Source organism: Neomonachus schauinslandi, chromosome 12 (genome assembly GCF_002201575.2).
Source record: "Neomonachus schauinslandi chromosome 12, ASM220157v2, whole genome shotgun sequence".
NCBI classification, from domain to species: Eukaryota; Metazoa; Chordata; class Mammalia; order Carnivora; family Phocidae; genus Neomonachus; species Neomonachus schauinslandi.
In genome coordinates this window covers 94,914,097-94,940,390 of record NC_058414.1, presented here as the reverse complement: position 1 = coordinate 94,940,390, position 26,294 = coordinate 94,914,097, and the positions used below count along the sequence as shown (strand labels likewise).

At 43.1% G+C, this 26,294-nt stretch overlaps 1 protein-coding gene across 2 annotated transcripts in view; it reads left to right on the top strand.

Annotated features, from left to right (window-relative positions):
- Window positions 1–10,465, top strand: part of TPK1 (thiamin pyrophosphokinase 1) — a 343,195-nt gene extending 332,730 nt beyond the window's left edge. For both annotated transcript variants that reach the window (XM_021692761.2, XM_021692762.2), the window contains one exon: window positions 8,787–10,465. In XM_021692761.2, the coding sequence (XP_021548436.1) occupies window positions 8,787–8,905 (119 nt within the window). In that variant the 3' untranslated portion in view covers window positions 8,906–10,465. The remainder of the gene's footprint in view (window positions 1–8,786) is intronic.
- Window positions 10,466–26,294: the final 15,829 nt, after the last annotated feature.

The following is a 26,294-nucleotide window of genomic DNA, read 5'->3' as shown; positions in this document are numbered from 1 at the left end:
ATCCTTTCATGGCATCGCCCACTTACTCTAGTCCATCAGGCTGCTGACAGTTCCCTACTTTAGGGAACACAGCAGCCTCAATTCTCTTTTTAAAACTCTTCAAAGAATTGCCTTAGCCTCCCTTGGTAACATGTATCTAACAGCTTTCATTATCAGAGCCTGTGGATTTAACCTCTCTCAACTTCATTTTCCCCATCTGTAAACTGCAGATAAAAACCAGCTGTACCTTGAGCACGTGGTGCACTGTAAGTGCTCGGGTGATGTGTGGAATGAACGAAAATTACTCCCATCTCAGATATCACCTTCTTGTCTAGCATCTCCCAGGCAAAGCACGTTTACTCCCTTCTCTGACTCCTTCAATTTCATCAGTTTAAGAAATGTTGGCATTGCCTTTTTTATAATTTACTTATTTTTACAAAATAACCAGTGTCAACCCCCAAATTCTTAGGAAGCCAGGACGGGCGTCAGGCCTGTGTGTGACACCCCTCACCCACGGATTCACTTCCTGCTTGAATACACAACCCATCCTGGCCCCATGCTTCTGTCCAGTCTGCTGGGCTTGACTTTCTAGCTCTAGTGTCCAGCAAAGAGGATAACATAGTAAATACCTTATAAAAACAAATGATTTACCAGCCTGGCAAAGTTTATCCCATCGTACCTCTCAGCTGACTATAAACTAATCGCTTGAAGTAAGGCATTTGCTAGTCGTTCAAATCATGGCAAGCTCTTTTTTTCATTTTAAAAGACTACTGATGTGGGGAAAGGAAACCTTGACCTACTTCGTTGACAGAAGAAAGCAAAGAAGCTGAAAATTTCTTTAATACGTATGTGTTAGATTGTTGACTAGATAATTCATACGGCTTCTCTGTGAAGTAGATATTCTTATCCACATTTTATAGATGAGAAAACGGAGTTCATAGAGCCATCGTCTGAACCTGGGTTGGACTCACTTACCTCACACGACAGGGTTTAGACTTTTTTTTGACAGGGAGAGCTTTCCTCCGTCAAAGTATCAGAGCAGAACAGTCACCCGGGAGCACAGGGAACAAGTCCTTCCCACTCGTGCTTTCCAGGCCTTTAAAGTGTCAGAAGCCTCCCCACGGCCTCTATTACACCGTCAATCAGCTCAAAAGAGCCACAGACCACTAGGCCAGCCGGCAGAGGAGGGCAAGCAAGACAGCAGGACAGATGGCCCTGCTTACCCTCATGTGACGCAAGAAGGGTTGAATAATTTAAATTCCACCAATTTGCCAGCTTCTGCCGTATAGTCCTCAGTCTTTCCAGCTTTACACAGACACTGCTAGGATGTCAGTAAAGCAACAGAATATGACATGCCTAACTCTCATCCTTACCTTTGGGAAAGAAAATAGTTTGAGATCATGGACGAAAACTGTAAAATCTATGTTAACGTTTCTCTTATTCTTAAGTACTTCTATTTCTCTAAAATATGAAAACCCACAAGGTAGGCAGTGCTTCTGTGTTCTCTAATATATCAGGTACTACGTTTCACTGGAACAGGAACGTAACCAGCCCTCATTGGCCAATATTGCTGTCGTTACATCACAACTGCCCTTAAAACAGTCGATGGCATGGGCTTTGAGGCACACAGCTGAGACTGCACTTTCACTCAGACATAGCAATTTCAGGTTATGTTGATCACATGTGATAGTTTCCTATAATCTGATACAAGCTGTAACTTATATTCTTGTCCCTAGTTAAAACAGGTCTTGATCTGAGTGACTGGTTATCTTAGAACCATGGTTAATTCTGCTTTCTGCAAACAAAGAGGGGGAAAAAAAAACCACTACATCTCAATTGTCTAAATGTTGAATTGAATATAAATATTAAGCCAGCCAAGGTTTTGGACAAGTTTGGGGGGGGTAGATTTTGAGAGAGTGATGGCATCAAGATGGCAACATAGGTCATTCCCAACTTCAGTCCCCTTCACAAGAAACTAACAGTTATCCACGGAAGAGACACCGTTGTAAAAATCCTAGAACCCAAATGCGGGTGAGCCTAAAGCACAAAGACCAAGACGGACTGCATCAGAAGGGCAAGAGGAGCAGCTACACTGACCACACGGCTCCTTCCCCAGGCCAGCACAACACTGCACCAAAAGGATTCCGGAGCCTACAGTTTCTCCAACAGGAAACAGAGCCCACGGTGGACATCCAGCTCCCCTGCACTGTGGGTCACTTCACAAGAGGCCCAAACTCAGGTCTCACATCAAGGGGCAATTGTGCAGCTTGACCACTGGGCATCAGAGTGTGACTGAAAAGGGGAACAGAGTTTATAGCAATCACATTTGGATCCTGGAAGACCGAGTTTCCACTCATAGCAGCATTCAAGCCCAGCCAGTGGTTTCGCTTATCTGCAGAGTCAAGATTGTGGCCCAGTCTGACCAGGAATTTGGTGGGGCACCGATCTGCCTGATTTGGGACCACAAATAATGAGCCATACCAGCCTTGGAGCCAGTTCAGTTGCTCTGCTTGAGCAGGACAGCTAATTCGTAGGGTTACCTACTGCTGAGTGTAACTCCCAGTGCAGGAAGCCTGAGCCCCTGGGAAACTGTTTAGCCCCACAGCACTCAAGTTGCCTATCTTCAGAGCCAGAATGGTAACCCCACTGGCCACGGAGCTTGGTGCACAGTTCTGCCTGACTGGGTCCCCAAACAAAAGACTTGCAGGCCCTGGGGCCTATTCTATGGCCCCAACCAAGTAGGGAAACTAATTTATAGTCCTACCTACCTACCTACCGACCAGGAAACCCAACTATAGCTCCCAGGAATCTGCATAGCCCATCCTGCAATCCCAGTTAAGCAGCACTTGAGTGGACAGCCAAGCCAGCAGCCCTTCCCATCTGCAGAGCCAAGACTATAGCCTGTTCGGCCTCCAGAAAAGAGCCTTGCCAGCCTTGGGGCATTTACAGCAACCCCACCTAAGCAGGAAAACGAATTTGTAGCCCTGACCCCTCCTGAGTACAGCCTTCTGAGTACACCCAACCAGGGAACCTAACCAAAGTACAGGGGAAGCCACGTAGCCCACCTCGCAGCCCTGCTTACAGTGGCACATGAGCCGAGCACATGGCCAGTGGCTCTCCCCATCTGCAGAACAAAGCTGGTGACCCCATCTGGCCAGAGATGGTGCACAGTCCTGCTTGATTTGGGTCCCCAAACAACAAGCCATTATGGCCTTAGCCCCTGTTCTGCTGCCCTGCCCAATCAGGGAAGCTAATTCATAGCCATGCCTGTTCCTGAGAATAATAGTAGTCCTAACTGTCTAGGAAGCCTGACCAACAAATCCACACAACTGTGGAGCCCATCCTACAGTTGCACTTGGGCAGGGAACACAGCCAGCACATGGAACATTTTTTAGGATCCTATGTTAGGCCACAAAACAAGTCTTAGCAAATTCAAGAAAATTGAAATCATACCAATTATCCTCTCTGCCCACAGTGGTATGAAACTAAAAATCAATAACAGGAGGAAAACTGGAAAATTTGTGAATACATGGAACTTAAATAGCATTCTCCTGAACAGCCAATGGGTCGAAGAAGAATTTAAAAAGAAAAAGTATCTTGAAATACAATATACCAAAACTTTTAGAAAACAACAAAAGCAGTTCTAAGAGGGAAGTTCATAGCTATAATGCATACATCAAGAAAATAGAAAGATTTGGGGGTGCCTGGGTGGCTCAGATGGTTAAGCGTCTGCCTTCGGCTCAGGTCATGATCTCAGGGTCCTGGGATTGAGCCCCACATTGGGCTCCCAGCTCAGCAGGGAGTCTGCTTCTCCCTCTCCCTCTGCTTGTGCTCTCTCTCTCAAATGAATAAATCTTTAAAAAAATTTTTTAAAAATAGAAAAAAAAGAAAATAGAAAGATTTCAAATAAACAACCTAACTTTATATCTATGGAACTTGGAAAGGAAGAACAAACTAAGCTCAAAGTCTGCAGAGGAAAGAAAAGATTGGAAACAAAGATTAGAAAATGAAATACAGAAAAGGAAAACAATTTTTAAAATCTAACCAACATAAAAGAGAGGACTCAAATCAAAAAAACTTATAAATGAAAAAGATTACAACTAAACCACCAAAATACAAAAGATTTTATGAAACTACTATGAAGACTACACCAACAAACTAGACAACTGCAAAGAAATGGAAAAATTCTTAGAAACATACACCCTACCAAGACTGAGTTAGGAAGAAATAGAAAATCTGAACAGATGAATTACTAGTAAGGAGCTTGAACCCGTAATGAAAAATCTCCCAATGAAGAAAAGCCCAGGACCAGATGGCTTCCCTGGTGCATTTTACCAAACATTTAAAGAAGAATTAATGCCAATCCTTTTCAGACTCTTCCAAAAAACTGAGATGGTAGAAACACTCCCAATTCCTTTTATGAGGCCAGCATTACTCTGATACCAAAGCCAAATAAGGACACTACAAGAAAACTACACGCCAATATTCCTGATACATACAGATGCAAAAATTTTCAATGAAATTACTAGCAAATTGAACTCAACAGCATATTAGAAGGATTATTCACCATAATCAAGTGGTATTTATCTCTGGGATGCAAGGATGGTTCAACATACACAAATAAATGTGATACATCACATTAATAGAAAAAAATAATCATATGGTCATCTCGGTAGATGCAGAAAATGCATTTGACAAAATTCAACATCCATTCATGATAAAAACTCTTAACAAATGTATAGAAAGAATGTGCCTCCATCTAATAAAGGCCATATATGACAAGCCTACAGCTAACAATGATGAAAGTTTGAAAGTCTTCCCTGTAAGATAAGGAAGAAGACAAGGGTGCCAACTCTCACCACTCCTATTCAACACAGTACTGGAAGTCGCAGCCAGAGTAGTTAGGCAAAATAAAAGGCATCAGAATTGGAAAAGAAGAAATAAATTGTAAATTTGCAGATGATACGATTTTATATACAGAAAATCCTAACAGCCACACCAAAAACAGATCAACAATTCAGCAAAGGTACAGGTCTCAAAATTAACATACAAAAATCAGTAGTGTTTCTATATACTAACAATGAGTTATCTGAAAAAGACGGAAATGATCCCATTTATAATAGCATCAAAAACAATAAAATACTTAGGAATAAATTTACCCAAAGAGGTCAAAGATCTCTATGCTGAAAACTACAAGACATTAATGAAAGAAATTGAATAAGACACAGATGGGAAGATATTCCATGTTCATGGATTGGAAGAATTAATATCATTAAAATGGCCATACTATCCAAAACCATCTATAGATTTAATACAATCCCTATCAAGATTCCAATGTCATTTTTTACAAAAGTAAAAAAAAAAAAAAATCCTAAAATTTGTATGGAACCACAAAAGACCCTGAATAGCTAAAGTAATGCTGAGAAAGAACAAATCTGGAGGCATCACAGTTCCTGATTTCAAACTATATAATAATGCTGTACTAATCAAAACAGTATGTTACTGGCATAAAAAAATATACACGTGAACCAATGGAACATAACCCAGAACTATACAATTAACCCCCCAGCTATACAATCAACTAATATTTGCCAAGGGATCCAAGAATACTCAACTGAGAAAAGACTATCTCTTCAATAGGTGGTACTGAGAAAATTGGATATTCACTCCTATCTTAAACCATTCACAAAAATTAACTCAAATGGAATAAAGACTTAAACATGAAACCTGAAGCCATGAAACTCTAGAAAAAAACCTAGGGGAAAAATTGTCTTGACCCAGGTTTTGGCAATGATGTTTTGTTAAGACACCTACAGCACAAGCAACAAATTAAAAAATAAATAAGTAGGACTACATCAAACTAAAACCTTCCACACAACAAAAGAAGCAATCAACAAAATGAAAAGACAACCTATGTATGAAAAGGACAAAAAAATATTGGCAAGCTGTATATCTGATAAGGAGTTAATATCTAAAATATATAAAGAATTCCTAAAATTCAGTAGCAAAAAGAAAAAAAAAGCAAATAATCCATTCAAAGTACCTGAATAGGCATTTTTCCAAAGAAGATACTCAAATGACCAACAGGTGCATGAAAAGGCACTCACATCACTCATCATTACAGAAATGCAACTCAAAACCACAAAGAGCTCTATCACCTTACGCTATCATCAAAAAAAGATAACAAATGCTGGCATGGTCTTAGAGAAAAGAGAACCCATGAATGCTGTTGAAAAGTAAACTGGTACAGACAGTTTGGAAAACATTATGGAGGTTCCTCAAAAAATTAAAACTAGAACTACCCTATGATCCAGCAATTCCACTTTTGGGAACATATCTGAAGGAAATGAAAACACTATGTTGAAGAGATATCTGCACACCATGTTCTCTAGCAGCATTATTCACAAGAGCCAAGAAATGTGTCCATCAGGGATGAATGGATAAAGAAGTTGTGGTATACACACACAGAAATATTATTCTGCCATAAAAAGGGGAAAATCTGCCATTTGCAACAACATGAATAGACTTTTAGGGCATTATGTTAAATGAAGTGAGTCAGACAGAGAAAGACAAATACTGTATGATCTCACTTATATGTGGAATCTAAAAATACCGACCTCAGATACTTTGTTGCCAGGGGCACAGGGGTGGGGAGGAATTAGGAGAAGGTGAACACAAACTTCTAGTTCTTAGATCTAGAAGTACTGGGCATATAATGTACAACATGATAAATGTAGTTAACAATGCCGTGTGGAATATTTGAAAGTTGGTAAGAGTAGATTCTAAAAGTTCTTATCACAAGGGAAAAAAATTTGTAATACATGTTAACTAAATTTATTGTGATAATCATTTCCTAGTATATAGGTATGCATCAATATATATCAATAGAACTGGAAGAAAATAAACTGTTTTCCCATCTGTGGAAAGTTGTCTGTCTGCCAGTCTTATTATTTTACTTCACAACTGACCCTCCAACATTTGGGGTAAGGAGAGTTCAAATCATAATTCCAACTATTTTCCTAAAAAAAACAACACTTTTTTTTTCTTATAGGGAAGACTTTAGGGTTTGCTCCAAAAGCATGATTCTTTGACTTGAAGGAATATACTCCAAAATAATTGTAGTGACATAGTCAATTAAAATTCATGATTTTGGGGGCGCCTGGGTGGCTCAGATGGTTAAGCGTCTGCCTTCGGCTCAGGTCATGATCCCAGGGTCCTGGGATCGAGTGCCACATCGGGCTCCCTGCTCCTTGGGAGCCTGCTTCTCCCTCTGCCTCTCTCTCTCTGTCTCTCATGAATAAATAAATAATATTAGTATCATTTAGAAACTTCATCTCAAAAAAGTTCCAAATTATTGAAGAGGCAAGAGCTTCTTACACTGAATTATATATTAGGGTAATATTACCTGAGGCACAGTCCGTATTCTTGTATGGTTTTACCTTGTAACTTTGTGTTTGCATTAGTAAAGACGCTGATAACTCTGAAAAATAAGTAATTTGAGTTTTTTTTTTTTTTTTTTTAATTTCCTACACATGTATTCTGTTGTTCTGTTCTATCTTTTTTTTTTTTTTAAAGATTTTATTTGTTTGACAGAGAGAGACACAGCGAGAGAGGGAACACAAGCAGGGGGAGTGGGAGAGGGAGAAGCAGGCCTCCTGCCGAGCAGGGAGCCCGATGCGGGGCTCGATCCCAGGACCCTGGGATCATGACCTGAGCCGAAGGCAGACGCTTAACGACTGAGCCACCCAGGCGCCCAGTAATTTGAGTTTTAATAAGTAAAGTGTGTTAACTGGTAATACTATCTCTGGATTCTTAAATTGCCTTTTTCAAAATTTCCTCAGGAAGATAACAAGCTCCCTCTAGTGGGAAGTGAGCATTATAATTCGGTTATTTCCCCAAAGCACTGTAACTTCAGTTACATTTTGTTTAAAGGAAAGGGGCTCCATTTATTTTTCTCTTTGAATTTTAGCCAAGAGAATAATATTGGTTATCATGGAATGTGTATAGGACGGTCATGAGTTTGGGGCATGTTGATGAACTGCTCTTAACATAAGCAAAGAAAGTGAGGTTACCTCAACTTAATGCCTAAGCATTAACTCCAGCTAACCTGTTAGAATATATACATACATACATAGAATTTACTTACCAATTACATATATATCACTTAACTCCTAAGCCTTTACTTTGATTTAATTAAATAGTTAGAAGATTCTCTCTTACCTCTTGGCCTCATTTTACAGCTGAGCTTATGGCTTCCTCAAGATTTCACAGTCGGCTTCGACCTTTAAGTTTCTATTAATTTTACAGAAAGCAAGCCTTGCTCATTTTGGCTTTTCTTAATTTATGAGAAAAATATAACTGAAATCCCGTGGTTTTTTGGAGTAATTAGCTTTCCGCCCCATATCATTCAGACTTGAAGCTAAAACTGCATCTTTATAGAGTTTAATAACTTATGTAAAATGTTAATTCTCAAAATTATAATTGCACCCAGGCAATGAAGTAAGTAGCACATTACAAAATGGGTTTTGATTTTACAATCGGTAATGAAAAAAAATTTAAAAATTTAATGGAATTTTGTCCGAGAGTGGCATATATCCCAGAATGGTTAACAGCCAACAACCAACTCCTGGAAAGTTACGGAAACTTTCAATTTCAAAATCCCACATGCTGTGTTTCGCCTGTCCTACATTGTATATGGCTTATATCAAAGCATAGGCTTCACTGCTTTTTCGTAACTGCTGACAAAGTTCCACCACACTGGAGAAAGGTTGGCTCTCACTAAACATTGTTTTATTGTTTTCTTATAGCAAACAACATGCTTGGTTTTGGGACACTGGTCAGTACTTCCAATACCTATGATGGATCTGGTGTCGTGACCGTGGAAACGGACCATCCACTCCTCTGGACCATGGCCATCAAAAACTGACCCAGCACCTGGCATCCACAGCCAGGCCTCTGATTTACCTCATCTGCCGCCAACTTATTGCTCAACAAGAACTTTGATTTACAGAAATTTACACCTCTCCATGGGAAGCCCAGTAGTTTTAAAGATGTTAATGTTTAGATAATCCAGGTAACAAATGACAGATCCCAATTTTACAGTGAGGGAAAAAAATGATTATTTGTGAAGAAAGTAAATAAGCTCTATTACATTCACTTGGAAAACTTGTGGATTATTCCCCTATAAAATTCAGTACCGATTATTATCATTCCATTTATCCTAGAGAATTGTTTTTGATTTTGAAGCTGAGAAAGTTCTCGGTTGAGGGTCCTTGGTGTTTAACACATCGGCCGCCTCCTGCCCATCCTTAAATCCTTACACCGAAGGCTACGTCTGAGTGTTAATGCTAGAGTCCTGTGTATAATACGGGAAAAAATTTCCTTTCAGAGTGGGATGTCGGAATGGCACCATTTTGCCCTGGCCTTACCTGTCTTTGGTATTATCCTTTAAAAATAAATCAAGAATCATTGACCTAATTATTAAATTTGAAAACAGGCAGCCATAGGTGAAGAGAGAAACGGCATGAAAGGTGAATGACAGTTCATAAAGCCCTACTGACGCTTTCACCCCAAGCTCGGCTCTGAGCTGAGTGCACTAGGCTCCAGTGGAGTGACAGATGAGAACTGCCCTCATTGGAATTACAACCAAGGCTGAAGATGTTGTGCAGAGGAAACTCATGCACGAAAACTGAATTGTTTCTGACATTACTCAGGCTGAAAAAGCATTGGTTCACAGGCCCCAAAGTTAATGCAGAGGACCAGGAAATGAGTTTGACACCTAGTAGTAAGAATCTGGGTCTGAAAGCCTGAGCTCCTGTCCTGGTCCAGCCATTCACCCAAGTTCCCGGAACCTTGTCCTGAGCCAGAACCTGGGAGGGGCTGGCGGCGTGATGCCGCAGCTTCCTCCCGCTCCCCCCCCCCCCCCCCCCGCCCAGGTTCTAGACCCTGACACCTGGCAGTTACCCAGCAGAGAATGCACAGCATTACCGGCTCAGCGGTTCAAACCACATGGGGCACTGAAATGCACTCTGGTTTCTTTTATAATGAGACCCTCATCTCTCTTCTTACCCTTTTCTATCCTATTTACCAAATGAAATGGTGTCATACAAACCATGACGTGAGGAGAACCCACCCACTAGGTTTTATGAACGCACATCCCCATTTTGCTCTCAAGGACCAGCAGCTCTTTCCTTCCTGGTGTTACAATAAAGCAAGAGTTGGATTTTAAGTGGAGAGTGAAAGGGGAATCAGTTGAGCTGCATGCAGTTGTGAAGGTTCACATGAGAGGTCAGTTGTGATTATTACGCAAATATAGGAGGTTGGAATCCGATGTCAAATAAAAATACTTAGTTACCAGTGTGCATGTTTGTGGTCCGTTTTTAAGAAAACAGCCCGTTTTCTCAACTGTATTTCATTGTCACCGATCTCTCATAATCAATGTTTCTGTACAAAAAGAAAAAAATTGCCCAAAGGATGTTTAATAACAACAGCACTTCACTCCTCCGATTTCAGCAAGCAGCCAGTATTAATACTTGCTCTAAGCTGCACGGAAGGTCTGCATGAGATCACATGTGCCAGTGCTTACGCTCTTTCTCTGGACTCGCTGCCCATCTAGAAAAGAGGGATTATATGGAGAACCTGCTTATCTTGCAGGCCTTAGGAAAGACAGGATTGCTTTCGAAGATCTAAGAATAGAAGGGACTGCCATACTAGCGAAAGTGGAGAAAGTCAGTGGAGGAAGAACCTTGGGGAATTAAGAAAAAGCAGAAGGGTCGGAGCACAGGTGAGCGGCCCAGACCCTGCACTCCGTGCTGTGCTGCGTGGAAGGCCCCCCTCTAGACCCTGCGGCACGTTCTCCGCCAAACGCACATCCCAGAGCTTCTGTCCCTGTACTGCTGACCTTCCCATTCACAGCAGACACAAGGGCAAAGAAGCCAGGGGAAAGGTCAGTCGAGGTCCTTTAACTCAGAACCCCCAATGGAAAAACTTAGTACCTAAGACCTCCGAACCACTGCCCCGAACAACATCTGCACAAACTAGAAGGGAGCAGAGTGGTGGCGGGTAAAGTGCGTAGCGTTCTTGACACTTGTACTTTTTATTTCACTTAGAAGTTGAGGTTCAGCCGTTACATACTCATTACCAGAAACATATGCTCAACACATAAAAGAAATGACTATTGTTTTAAAATTTTACTACCAAAAAATGCATGTCCTATTTATCCTGAAAATCTTAACCAGTGTTACTAAGGGATGCTTAGCCAAGAGAATATAGTTTCTGAAATGTAGTAAGCAGAAGGGGGAAAGCACGGAGACAGCCCACACTCACCGTCTGCGTATCACGCTGGAGCCACCGGAGGCCCGTGGAGGGTGCTCCCTTCCAGGTAGGGCACCTCTCCCACTTCCTGCCAGGCTATGACCCCGTTCCATGCCTTAAAGCTGCCTAAGTGCTATTCCTCTATGTGCTTCCTCTCCACATCATCTAAACACGTATCTGTTATGTTTTTACTACAGCAGGAGTATGCGGACGGTGAGATCTCAGGTGCCCAGGCAGCCCCCTCTTCCCACCCTCCTGTTCAGTTTGGATCCTGACCTCCAGCTCGTAGCCGCAAGGACACTGGAAGCTGGGCCCTGCTGGCCAAGTGACTTGTGCTTCTCGTCCCCTTTGACTTCAGTCTTTTCTTCTTTACGTGGGTCGGACGTGTGGCTTTTATAAATCTAGTGATGGCAACCCCAGAATAGCATCTGGTTACCTAAGTCACTGAGGAGTGAAAGCACACCCTGATGGCTCTTCTCCACAGGCGGCTGGGAGATGACAACGGCCACAGCTCTTGGAACGCTGGTGGGAGTCACGAGACTGAGATGTAATAAGCCGTATGTGGTACAAGGAATTCAGAGTGGGGCCGCTCTTCCAGATGAGGACGGCCAGGGCAATAAATGTCTGTTCCTGAAGTTCTGTTAAGCAGACAGAGCAAGGTTCCCTTGGGACGGGAACTAGGGCCAACCCAGTAGTCAGAGGGGATGCTGAGAGTGAGGGGGAGGTGGCCAGGACAGCGTGCGCATTCACAAAGGTAAGTGCTCAGACATTTGTGTTTGCTTCCACACCTGAGGAATGCATTTTAAACAGACCTTGCTTACTACCCCTGCTCAAATTCATGCCTTCCAGAGTTTTATTTGAACAATCAAAGCTGCTCATGGATTGGACGTGATTGAGACTGATGATATAGGCCAAGTCAGTAAGCAGTAAGAAACTCTTCTATTCCCGAAGGTTCTATGATTATAAAAAGGGTGTGGTCTGAATGGTGACTTTCAAACTGTATCAGCTGATCACAACCCACTAGAAACACATTCCGTCATTCGACCTAGACACACACAAACATGCACACAAGAGTGTGTGCACACACAGTATGCTTTAATAATTTTATTCTAAATTGAAATGAAAAACACCCAGAAATCTCTTCTAGATAGAAAAAACACACCAAGGGGTAGAGTGAAATGCATAAAGGAACTTCTAAAAAATATGTATGTAAATACAAGAGTTCTGCATTCTTTCCTAAGACAACATGAGTCTAACTTACCACTTTATTTCGTAATGACATTCATTCTTATATGTGTGCTAAGAGGAATAACCTGCCAATGACAGCAGGCTGAATGTGATCCTATTTGGGAATAAGAACATCAGTTTAACTTCATTAGGAATGGGGAGGAGAGCTAGATTATTTAAGTTGTGTCCAAAGCATTCCGTTCAGAATAAAATAAATGATCCTTCTAACTGGAGGGAGATGAAAAAAGCCACAAGGTCAAGCCATTCCCAGGGGTCAATATATCGGGAATGGAAAATTCCTGGTACTTAGAGTACAAGGCCCTCCTTGCCCACAGCAGATTTCACTTATCCATCACAGTTTTCTCTCTTGATGAGCCCCCGTCTGAGCCTCAGCTCAGAACAGTTCTCCTGGCAGGCATGATCAATTATTCTCCCTTGGCTCGGCACCCCGGAGGCTCAGAGCTAATGTGTGATCTTCCCACTATACACAAAATGTCAAGGCTTACAACCCCAGAAAGAGGTCCTGGCAACATCATTTTCTTCACAGGTTATGAAGGACTTGTTCACTGTACTTAATTCTACCCCTGAAAGCAAGGACTTTGTATGCAGCAAAATAAAAAGAAAGATAAATGCCATCCCTGCAAATGACTTGAAAAAACATCAACAGGACCCTGAGATCACTCAGTTAAGAAATAAGAAATTTCTCCTAATAGACTTATAGATCCCTGAGAACCAAGAAATCTAAGACACACAATACTGTGTTAGCCTAAAGGTTGTAAAAAAAGTTTTTAACTAACAGTAAAAGGCATTGATAAAAGATTACAAACCATACCTTAAATATTTCTTTAAAAAATACCATCAAATCCTAAAGACTAGTGAATATTTAAAAGCCAGTTATATTTTGAACAATAAACATGGGAGATTAGGGATATAAAATTCTGCAGAACTGAACTAGAGTCCCATCTGAGAGGTATAATTAATTCTGTGCTTAGTTGCTTAACATGGTGAATCCTCTGCTAGACTATAAACGCCTTGGGAGCATGGATTTTGGGTTTCACGGTATCTGCTCCATTCTCAGTCTTCATGTCGGGCCTCGTCTGCAGCAGGTGTGCAGGAAATCAGTGTGTGGTGTCACTGGTGCAGGAACGAGCCTCCCCACCTGTACCCGGGACCCAGGAACAGTGCATGGCTTCCCTAGTCCCTGAAAACTGCTGTTCTTTTCCTTCCCTGATCCCCCAAGATATAAGTAGGTATGCTAAAGTTTCACTGAAATAGGTTCCTCAACCCTAAAGATAAAATCCCCAATTCTAGATTGGACAGACAGGGTTTAATATATACTCAGCCACTCACATATCTGAAAAAATAAATAAGGTTCAAAGCACCAAGGCCGGGCTTAAAGACATCATCCAAAGCAAAGCCCAGCTAGTAACAAACTCAAAAGGCCAAGGAATTTTAAGTCGCTTGAAAGAGACGGAAGGAAAATGAAAGCCATGAGGCAATGAACAACAGAGGTTTGGGAAATCAGTATGGACTAAAAGAATCAAGGTCAAAATAAATGTAAAGAGCATGTGTGAGTGGCCTAAATTGCCGGGGGAAGGAAAGAATATGAGATTAACAAAGAAATTTTTCAGAGTTAGAAATCTTGTGGCTGGAGCTGTTTTCAGCTTTGGGGGTTCAAGGAACGACCATGGCTGTCCCAAGTCAAAGTGGACTGCAGACAAGAATACAGGTTATTTTGAAATAGTTGGAGACCATGACGTTCGATTCCGATATTTTCTCTATTTTTGTTTACATCTACTTGTTCCAAAGATGACCTACCTTTAGCTCGCACAAGAAAACAGCCTGAGGAGTCTAAAACCATTAAAAAATAAATGGTATGTTATCTCCAACTGAATTACCCATACTAAACCTCATTATTTGTGATTCTGATTTAGTGTTCTCTATTAGTAGATAGCACTGTTAACTTTTTAAAAAGTATAAATGCCACAAAAGGATTAATTCTTATGAAAAAAAAGATCTTATCCAAAAAACCAGCCTTCCGATCTTATTTATGTAGTTTACTCAGCAAATATTTGTAGAACGCATGACCAGCTTTCTATGTAACAGTAAGACACTCTACTCACATAAAAATTCCTATACTTTGTCCCACCAGCCCCTGCTGGATAACCCCAATGATTTTACCATCATCTGTTATAAAATTAGAAAAATAATCATCTCAAAAATAGCAAGGCTTTCAATACTATGGCTATGGGACCAAATATAGGAAGGGTATAGAATAAGGGATTTCTTAAAATAATAGAGAAGTTTTACCTTTTTTGGACCATAGGAAATATTAAGTGTCTGCCAATTCTCTCGCTACTGTCAACTTCATTAATTTAAGAAATACTTTTCACTCTACTTTTCATTCCCTGTTCGTGAAAAAAAATTTCCTAGGCCCCAGTGGTCTACACATTCTGCTCTTTTATTTTCAGGCCTTAAAATTCAGGGAGCCTACATGAGTAATGAGATGAGGAGAAACGGTGCAGAAAGTTGTTGGGAAGCTTTTTGTTGGTGAATTTATTGTGCATATTTTGAAGTTGACCTTTTAATCCAAGTTTTTATTCAATTCCACTGCAAGGAATTGAGCAACACAGTCAGTTTGAATATTTGTATGCCAGTGGCACTGAAGAACGATTTTACGGGGAACAAGTCACAGATTAAATCACGAAGAAGCCAATATATTCTTTTTAAGGCTAAATGGGGGTGGGATAGATTTTTTTTTTTTTTTAGGAAGAAAGTTTTCCAACAAAAAGAAAAACTCATTTTCCTGATTTCTTCTCCAAAGGAGATGTTGCTAGTAATTGTGTGTCTTATGTGAATACAGAAATGGTGTGAATCACCCTGACGCCACCGTTACTCACTCCCATCTTCACGAAAAATAGCTTACCACAAGTTGCTCTAAGGTTAACCTTTCTCCTGGGTACGTGTGTAATTTTTAAAAGCTGAAGCTCCATAGCACAAAAATCAAGGAAATAATAGTAGAGTCAAAGGGGACAAGATGAATGGATTGGCTACAAATTCAGAGTAACAGAAGCCCCAAGTTACTATAGTTTCCACTTATTCCTATTCTGGCCTTCTTGAAACATTCCACACACCAGGACCTTTCGGAGATTTTATGGGAGGCACAATTCATCTTAACATAAAAAAGAATCTCCTGACAATTTTGCCACCCGACAACCACAGAATGCCAGGGCTAGCACCCCGGGGCTCAGTCCAAGGCTGAACAAACCCTCGTGGGGCCCTGGTCTCTAAATTAAGCTCCAAGATTCTATGTTAACTCCCCAGGAGATCCAGTGTAGACCTACATCAAATCTGAGGGAGAGGATACATCTGTTTCCTAGATTGTGCTCCTTATGAAGACCATCAGAAGCGATCTTAACTTCATATTTTTTACAGATGTATTCTTAGGGCCTCATTGAAAATTTACTGCTACTGCATCTGCCCGGCAGCGTCCTAGGCTGCAGATTTCTGGCTGGCAAAGTGACCTCTCTAACAATGCAGATGGAAGGGCAGAGATGAAAATGAGTCAGCCTGGTTCCATGAGGTCCAAAGTCCCAGGCAGGAGATGAGATGAACCCTGTGCCACTTCATTAGAATAACGAGTTAACGGGCGCCTGGGTGGCTCAGTCGTTAAGCGTCTGCCTTCGGCTCAGGTCATGATCCCAGGGTCCTGGGATCGAGTCCCACATCGGGCTCCCTGCTCAGCGGGAAGCCTGCTTCTCCCTCTCCCACTCCCCCTGCTTGTGTTCCTGCTCTCGCTCTCTGTCAAATAAATAAATAAAATCTTTAAAAAAAAAAAAAAAGAATAACGAATTAACTTCCAGGGCGCCTGGGTGGCTCAGTCGTTAAGCGTCTGCCTTCGGCTCAGGTCATGATCCCAGGGTCCTGGGATCGAGCCCCGCATCGGGCTCCCTGCTCCGCGGAAGCCTGCTTCTCCCTCTCCCACTCCCCCTGCTTGTGTTCCCTCTCTCGCTGTGTCTCTCTCTGTCAAATAAATAAAAATATTTTAAAAAAATAAAATAAAATAACGAGTTAACTTCCAATAAAGCAGAAAATCCAGTTGAGTGGGACCTTCAAATTGACATACTGCTGTCCTTTAACACAGATCTGAGTGTCTCCTGCAAGGCCGACACTGGGGTCCAGGGATGCCCTCACTGGCTCCCATTACCGTGAGATGGGTGAGGGACAGAGAAAGGGGGACGCACGAGAGGAAAGACGTGCGGGAAGGTAGACAAGAAAGTGGGCACGAGGAGACCTGCACTTTGGGTAGAACAGTGGGGAAAGGAGAGAGACGGAAATCGGCTTCCTTTTCTCGCCCACTTGGAATGCTAACGAGCATCAGCTTCCAGCGCGGACACCACCCGTTCACACGTGGTACAAGATGGCCCTTTATGGACCCGGTAAGAGCGGCCTGGGAGCAGTCTGTCACAGGGGGTGATGTTAAGAGCAAAAAGGACACCGTGCATATGAACATGTTGGTCACAATTATGTAAATATCAGACAATACTGGAAGAGAATATATTTAAATTTTTTACCATGGTTAGCTTTGACTAATTGTAGGTAACTTTTTCTTCCATCTACTTCTGCCCTTTTTCTACATTTTTAAAGAAAATAAGCATCATATTCAGTCACATTTTATTTTTTGAAACAGAATGGGAGTATTCAATTTAAACTATTTATAGGTAAGAAAAAATAAACTGTCACATTTTAATAAAACCCACTTTCTAACACTACAAAGACATTCGCCCAAGCAGACGGGCCCAGAGGGACCCACAGAGGCAGATGCAGTCAGATTCTCCAAGGCACTGATAAGTAGGAGCACGCAGAAGGACAGAACCTGACTTACATGCACAGGATGGCTGCCATTGTGGAGACCCCGACTGTCTGATTCATTCTGTAGTTTCTCACACACTGAGGGAGAGCATTAATTCTATTTTTCTAAAACACACACTTTTTTCCTCTTCCATAAACAAAATTTCAGCTTTTCATTCAGTCAGGTATTCATTCAACAAACATTACAGAGCATCTCCTCCTTGAATTCCATCCCAATCCTTACAATCACAACACCCTCAACCCTACCTTGTGCTCACTTGCAAAGCCCAAACCCTGCTGAAATCCAAATTTCTATCTCCCCTGCACCTGGAAATAGCTAGAGAGAAACACACAACCATGATGACTGGCCTCATTTTAAGTTAAATATGTACAAACATACATATATCCTGTTCTTTAGTGGGTCCTTCATGGTGTCCAGCAATTAGACGACATGTCCTCAATCCAGTCACCGTGACATCATCAATTTTTCCTCTGCCCTGGACCATCCTCACTGGCATCAGCAAACAATACCATCTTAAATTCTTCTATTGACCCCACTTCCTCTATCTGCTACCACTTCATTTCTTTATATTTTCCTTTGTAGTAAACTCCTTTCAAGCTGTCTAAATAAATAAAGGCACTTTTTCTAATTCCCCTCCTCCCATTTCTCTCTTAAACCCACATTGGGGTGATTTCTTGCCCCCCACCCACGCTCCCAAACCACGGTCTTTATGGGCACCACTGGCATCCATATGGGTAAAGCCAATGATGAAGGCTCAATCCTCATCTGACTTGACCTAGTGGGAATATTTAACACAATGATCACATTCTTCCTTTCCCTTCCAGAAATCACACTCTCCTAATTACTCCTAATTCACTGGTTGCTGGTTCTCTGTACCTTCTAGAAGCTTTCCCCCAGCCTTTTAACACACTGCTCCTAAGTCCTCCCTCTTTCCTTTTTTTTTTTTCTCGAGAGAGAGAGTGTCAGTGGGTGGTGGAAGGGGGGAGGTGGAGGGGCAGAGGGAGAGAGAGAATCCCAAGCAGGGTCCTTGCCCAGGGCAGAACCCAACGTGAGCTCAGTCTCTTGACCCTGAGATCATGACCTGAGCTGAAACCAAGAGTCGGATTCTTAACCCACCGTGGCACCCAGGCACACCTCCCTCTTTTCTTTTATATTGTCTGCTCAGCCTCTTCATGATTTCACCTGGTATATGGCTTCAGACAACGTCTGCGAGGAGAGTCGCCTATCCCACTGTCTACTAGACATCTTACCCTGATATCCAAGACTCTTCACCCCTAGCACCCCCACCACTAACCCTGTGGTGGTGTCCCCCAAGCCTGCTCCAACGACGACTTTCCCCACCTCAGCTGATGACAATCCCATCCTTCCAGGCACTCAAGCCCAAAACCCTGAGTCTGTCTCCTCTTTCTCTCACAATTGGTAGCCCTACTTTCAAAATGTATTTAGAATCTGACCACTGCTCACCATCTCTGCCATTACTGTCTTGGCCCAAGCCGCTGCTCTCTCTCATCTAAATCACTGCAAATGCCCCCCCGGGGTCCCTACTCTCCTGTGTCCTCCTCCCCTGACTATTCTCAGCATGTTGCATCCAATCATTCCATTTCTCTACACAAAGCTCTGCAGTGGCTTAGAGGAAAAGCCAAAGTCCTTACAATGGACCCAAATGCCCCAGATGATCTCCCCGCCCCAACCATAACCTCTTTCTCATTCTGTACTCTCTGCCTGCTCACTCTGTTCAAGCTTCATGGGCCTCCTCGTTATTCCTCAAACACACCCAGGCCCACTGCTGCTGGAGGGCTTTGCTCTAGCTCTTCTCTCTGCCTGGATGCTCCTCTGCAGATGCCCACTTGGCCAGCACCCTTGCCACTTTCAAATCCTTTCTCAAATCTCACCTTCTCAACCAGACCTACTTGGAACATGCCATTTAATAAAGAAATATGCCCAGTACCCCATTCCACCCCACCCCATCCTTGGCACTTTGAATCCCTGCTACTTTGCTTTAATTATCTTACCTTCTAGCATACCATAATCTATTTATTTACTATGTTATCTCTCTTCTTCCTGCTAAAATATTTTATTCACTGATGCATCCCAAGGCCCTAGAACAACACCTGGCACATACTGGATTCCTGCATTCAACAGTGCTTACTGAGAATTTCCCATGGGCCAGCACTGGGAGATGAACATGGAATGAGACCAACATGCTGTGTGTCCCCTTAGAGCTTACAGTCTAATTCTTAATAAGACTTCCTGGTGATAACTAATTTTTAGGATACTCTAAGGGAAGTGATAAAGCCTCAGGAAGAATTGCACCAGCCACCCTCCCAGCACATTAAATGCTCTAACTGAACCTCCAGATGCTGATGACGAAAATAGACGTGATAACTGTGTGCTCTGGGTGGCGGGCTTCCAGGCCAGCTCCTACTCAGGACCGGGCCCCGAGGTTCCTCAGTCCAGTATGTAAGAATGGATTCGCCCTAATGATGCTGGGCATACTGATGAACAAAATGAACCACATAAGACACTATGTTGTCGTTCTAGTCTTTCAATAACTACTACCCTAAATAACAAGACGTGCTCACGAAAAGATCCCCATTTAAAAAATTCCCTGCCACGGTAATCAAGTCTTATGCTTTATTCAATAATTAGCTGGACTGAAACCCTTCTATACCCATTTTTCTGTAGTTCTGCCAGCAAATTGATAACCTCAGGCAATTTTTAATTAGCACTTTTAAAAAATGGTTTGCTAAATTAGTCAACTATGAAATAACCTCACCCAAATGATTAGGTTCAAACTGCATTTCAAATCCATCATGTGTTTTTACTGTAGGAAGGTACCATCACTCCAGGATTGTTAATTACAGTGTTTATCAGTCTGTTTTAATACATGCGGAGCTCAGCGGGAAGCAAATGCCGGCTGGGACTTCTCGGCGCTGCTCTTTCCAGTTGCCTGCCAGCCATTTCTATTACCCGAAATAGCTCTGGCTCATCCTTAACCCACTAGAGACACGATTTCAAGATAAGCCTCCTTATGTCCACGTACATCACCTGGTTACCTGGCTTGAGGAATGGACTCGGTGGCGGCTGTGCTTAACCAGCATGACAGGACCGCCAGTCGGAGGCGGCCACGCCGCCCCGGCGCGCCCCCGCCCCCCACACCATCCCCGCACCATCCCCACACCCGCTGCGCCCCCGCGCCATCCCCACGCCATCCCGGCGCCCCCCGCGCCCTCCCACACCATCCCTATGCCATCCCCACGCCCCCCACACCCAAACAGGATTCCAGAAGCATCCTTGTTTTCCAAGTGTGTTCTCTTAATTCTCAAAGTAAGGCTCGGAATCAGGAAATTTTAACTCTAACTCATAGATAAGCAAATGGAGCAGCAAGAGACTTAAATCACTCCGGCAAAGTTCGTGACAGAGCCAGCCTGGGCTCTCGGGGCTCCTGACCGCACGCTGGCTGCCCCATCAGCTCCAGCCGCCATCCCCCCGCCCCCCATCTCCCCGCTCGTCTCTGTTTCTCAGGTTCCATGTCCCTCCCATCACGTCTCCACCCTGAAGCCAGAGGGACGTGCAGCGGATGCAAGTCTGCCTACGTGACTCCTGTGTCACCCAAGCCACACTCAGCTAAGATTCCGGATGGTCCAGCAGGCCGCGCCTCACGTGCCCTCGGCCTCCTTCTCCTGCCTGCTCACCACAGTCCGCCACGCTGCCATCCTGCCGCTCCCCCAGCTCTGTGCTCTCCCAAGGCCTCCTCACAAGCTCTGTCCTCGGCCTACAAGCCCAGGCCCCTTGCACCTTCACCCGATTTGTCACGAGGGTTTCCAGGCAGCCACCGGGACGCCGAATCCCCGACCCTCCACTGATGGCTGCCTCACGTCTCGGGGGGGGAAGGGCAGTGTTGGTGCCCACGCCTGACCTGACAGACCCCAGACGCCGGCCTTACCCCTGGGGCAGAACGAGGGGGACAGCGGTGTCCGGTGAGGGGACAGTGGCGGTCTCACGGAGCCAGCAGCCTGGGGAAGGGGGCCAAGGAAACCTGGGAAACGGTCTCAGTGTGATCCGATATATTATTATACTAATCATTCTACAAAATCCAAGTGTCTTCTTTGTATCCTGAATGGTTCCAGAACTCAAAGGCAAATAGATCCTTTTTCTGGGGTGTGTGTGGTCTTTTTAAGACATCAGAAAGGAAGACAGCAACTTAAGGGAAGTCTCTCAGGCGCCCAGCACTGCTACAATTTATCTTGCCGCTTTCCTGTTCTACCCTTTACATGCTCCTCACTTACAGGGCTGTCATCTCCTAAAGGGAAATGAGAGCTCTTTCCTGCTCCAAGTTGCTCCATGAGATCTGTTCAAGGAGGGGGTGGCTTCTAGATTTCACATCTGGACAGAATTGACAGGATTCTCCTCAGGCTCCAGCCGGCAGTCAGAACCCCAGCAATTCTGGCCTCAAAGTTGTTCTCTGGAGCTAGGTATAAATTTGCACAATCTCACAGCTGGAAAGAACCCTAGAAGATCCTGACTCTGGTGCTAGAGACTGATTTGTTAATGAGTAATCCCAGTGGCAGACAGGACCTTATAGACATGCCCTCAACTCCACAGACACATCATAAACACCTTTATGTTCATGAAAGTCTTTAATTCCCCAAAGGCCACCAAACTATTTCAGAACATTTTTCCAGGCATCCCAACAGACAGTTAACTAAGGACATATGCATCTTACTTATTTGCTCAATATTGAAATGCACATATTGGAGAATTTCCTCCACCAGGTGGCAGCCAAGCCTTGATAAAATATAGAATATGTATATAATATACATATATGCATATATCCATATATACATATATATGGATATACTATATATACACATGTGCATATTTATATATGTGGATATACTATATTTGTATACAAATAGAGAGAGAGAGAGTCCCATTTTTAACTTGGCCACATAGAGTAAAAACTTAATCCATATTTTCAGCTCTGTTCAAGATGCCCACCATACCCTGTGAAGATTGTCCTAACGACGAAGAACTGAGATGATGGCGAACTGGCACAAATGTCATCATCAGGATACCAGGGGTTAAACAGCTGTTCTGACGTAGCTATTGGCAGTTACACCTGAATTGGTTTCATGTCCCTGATAATCTTCATTTAGCCACTGAGGTAGGAAAATCAGAGGGGAGCGCTGAGCTAGTCTTAAATACAAGGCTTTCTGTTAAATTCCAGTTCAATAAACTATACATTGTGTGTCATCTTTCGTCAACTGGTATGCCAGACACTCTTCTACAAAGGCATGTATCTTGACTGTAAGAAGTCCATGTCTCTTGGGGAATGAATAGACTCACAATAAGAGGAATAAAGAAACTGTCCTTTTCCTCAAAAAGAAATCCAGACTACAGAACTTTTATCCTTCCCCAAGGTCCTTGAGCAAACTATGGAAATACTAACAGTAAGAGGTCAATACATTTAATCCTTCCAAAAAGCCATGACGTATGATCAGTAGAAAATCATCCATGAGTTCAAAGAAAGGAAGATAATAGCCTGTGGCCATATAATATTACTTCTGATGCTGCCAATTGTTCTTAGTCAGAAAGAAAATACGTGAATTTGACCAGTGGTTTTTTTCCTTCCCCCTTTACTTCTTTTAACCAAAACTGGCCTGCCCGGCTCCCACTTCCCTGAGTCTTCTCCCTTGACAGTGTGGTATGTATGTGACTGAGTGCGATTTGGGGGGGGAATGGGGCACGGGGCTCAGTATTCCCACCCTTTATGGAGAGTAGAAATAGATGTCTCCCAGAGACAGGTGATCCAAACACATGGGAAACGGGACCACATAGGAACTGAGTGGGGTGAAGCATTTGCTCTACCCACATAGTCTCGCTAATGTGAGGAAACGTTTAAAATAGGAAATGGTGAATAACCAAGAAGCACGCCACTGAAACTTTTTCCACACTCATGCTATCATCCACTACATTCTTTCCCGGGATATCTAAATAGGATCTCCAACATAATACTTGAAGCAGCCCCTTCTAATCAGGCAGAGTTAACACAAAAGTTGAAAACTAGTTCCCAAATCCCAACTAGAGAAATCGCCTAGAAACAAGAGTCTTGGCTCCAGAACTGTCCAATATGGTAGCCCCATATGTCTATCAAGCACCTGAAATGTGGCTAGTATGGCTGAGGAACTAAATTTTTCATTTTATTTGAGTTTAATAATTAAAATTTAATTGACATAGCCACATATGGTTAGTGGCTACTGGATTGGACAGTACAGTTCTTGAACATTTCCATCCACACAGAAAGTTCCATTGGATAGCACCAATCGTCTATAGCAATATCAAAAAGCTAAGTATTCATAGAACTCACACCAGAACTTTTTTTTTTCATCTTAACATGGCCTTACAGGAATCTTGCAACTTCTTTACAGGTTGTTTTCTTGATTTGTAATAGGAGATGATAATATTTGAATCCAATTAAATCTGATTCAGGGCTTTTACCTGCCCTCATGCTGAGAAAGTCTGACTCAGTTCTTTTTGGGGCACAAGAATCTTTAGTACAGGGGCACCTGGGTTGCTCAGATGGTTAAACGTCTGCCTTCAGCTCAGGTCATGATTCCAGGGTCCTGGGATCGAGCCCCATAATCAGGCTCCTGGCTCAGCGGGGAGCCTGCTTCTCCCTCTCCCTCTGCCTCTGCCCCTGCTCATGCCCTCTCTGTATCTCTGTGTCTCAAATGCATAAATAAAATCTTTAAAAAAAAAAAAAGAATCTTTAGTACAGTTTGCTGCCAAGATGTTTACTGTGCTCACCCACGTCATGCACTCACAGATGGGCGGGGCCGCTCCAGGACTCCATGCCTGGGCCCAGAGATCCTTCATGCCAAACAAGGAGGCCACGGCGCTCAGAGTATAACTCCCATCCCCACCCTCAGCATCCATATACCATCACCCAACAGAGCTTTGTTAACCAACTGGAAGTAATGTGTCAATGAGGCATGGCTTCTCTCCTTTCACAGATTACAAATACACATGCACATACACACACACACACACACACTAAAGGTAGAGGAACTCACTCCCTTTCTCATTACAGGTCAGCTACCTCCCAGTTTTGGCCAGTTTGGCCTGTTCAGAGCCCTTAAACTTTCTCCTCCTATTACCATATTTCAGTAATTTGAAGGAAAATATTCCTTCTAACTCTGCTCTAGAGGCAAGAAAGACCCTGAGCCCTGGTCTTGAATCCAAATCTCTGCTTCCTGTGTAGAGGCAGTGTTGGTGTGGGGATGGGAAAGTTGGTGTTGTCCACAAAGAAGAAATATTCTTTCAGATTTGTTTACAGCGGTGATACTAAAATACAGACTAATCATCTTAATAAATTATTCTTCCAGATTTATCAGGTATTGTTGGTTTCTAAATCCAATGGCACTTAACACAACCATGTAATCTACAGCACTGTCAATATAACTGATAGTACACGTTACCAATATAACTGCCCCGATCAATGAAAAATAAATAGCTTTAAGATCAAACTGCAGGGGCACCTGGGTGGCTCAGTCATTGGGCGTCTGCCTTCGGCTCAGGTCATGATCCCGGGGTCCTGGGATCGAGCCCCGCATCGGGCTCCCTGCTCCGCGGGAAGCCTGCTTCTCCCTCACCCACTCCCCCTGCTTGTGTTCCCTCTCTCACTGTGTCTCTCTCTGTCAAATAAATAAAATCTTAAAAAAAAAAAAAATCAAACTGCATCTGGACATGCCTGGATCTACTGACTTGGGTTTGACCCCATGGAAATGGTATTCTCTGGAAAATGTTCAATATGAACAATAAAAATAATATGGCATCTGATGGCTCCTTCCAAATTCAGGTATGACATTTTACCACTGACAAGGCAAGGCTGCAAGGAAGAAAATTTTAAAGTGATTTCTTCATTTAGGATGCTCTACTGTTTATGCAAGACCGCCTGTCCTCCTGCCCTGTGTCCAGAGAACTGGAACACCAACTCTGCCATGGTGTCAGCACCAAAAGACTCCACAGTGCTCCAGACCAACCTGCCTTCTAGGAACACCAAAGCTGGCTGCTTCCAAGAGGAACTGTTACTAAGCTCTGCCTCACTTCACTGACTTCCTCACATTATGTGCACACAGGTCCATCTCCTCACCAAAGTGTGAAGGCTCTTAGGAGCAGAGGTTACATTATTCATCTGTTTCCCTTTCTCCTTCTCCAGTGCTTGGCCCTGCCTTATTTCTTCACTCTCTTCTCTTACCACTTATTCTTAGAACTCATTCATCTGGCTAACTCCACACATCATTTGCTCTTTTTATTTTGGAGGGAGAAATGTCCCTGATGCCCCCAGACCTTTTTGCTTAAATTAGCAAAAGCTGGTTTTTGTTGGTTGCACCCTAGAACCCTGCCTGATGTTGGCAAGGACTATGATATGCCTTCAGTGCTTTGCAGAGTATCTAAGAGAGTCAGCACCAATTCATGAGAAGAAGGAATGAGTACTGAATTTTATACATAGCAAGAACTGAACCAATGCTCATGTGTTAGTGTACAAGACTTCTTAGGATCAGACTTCTTTATTTTTTTTCTTTTCTACACTCAAAGGATGGGATGCAAACATGTCCCCTCACTTTCTGAGCCCTGGTCCTCCCTGTTCTCAAGAAAAGGCAAACGAAGTTTTGGTTGCTAGTAATTCAGTCCAAGAACAGGTTTGAGGGAAAAAGTAGAGTGGACTGGAGAAGCAGAGAACAGGAAGGAGCTTTGTGTGAGACAGAAAGGGCTGTCCTGTATGCGGGGGGCGGATGGACTGTGTTAGGAGAGAAGCAGCAAGACCTCAGAAGGGAGGACAGTGCACTAACTACTGACAGTTGGCCAAAGACCCCTTTCTCCCCTCGGGAGAGCTCTC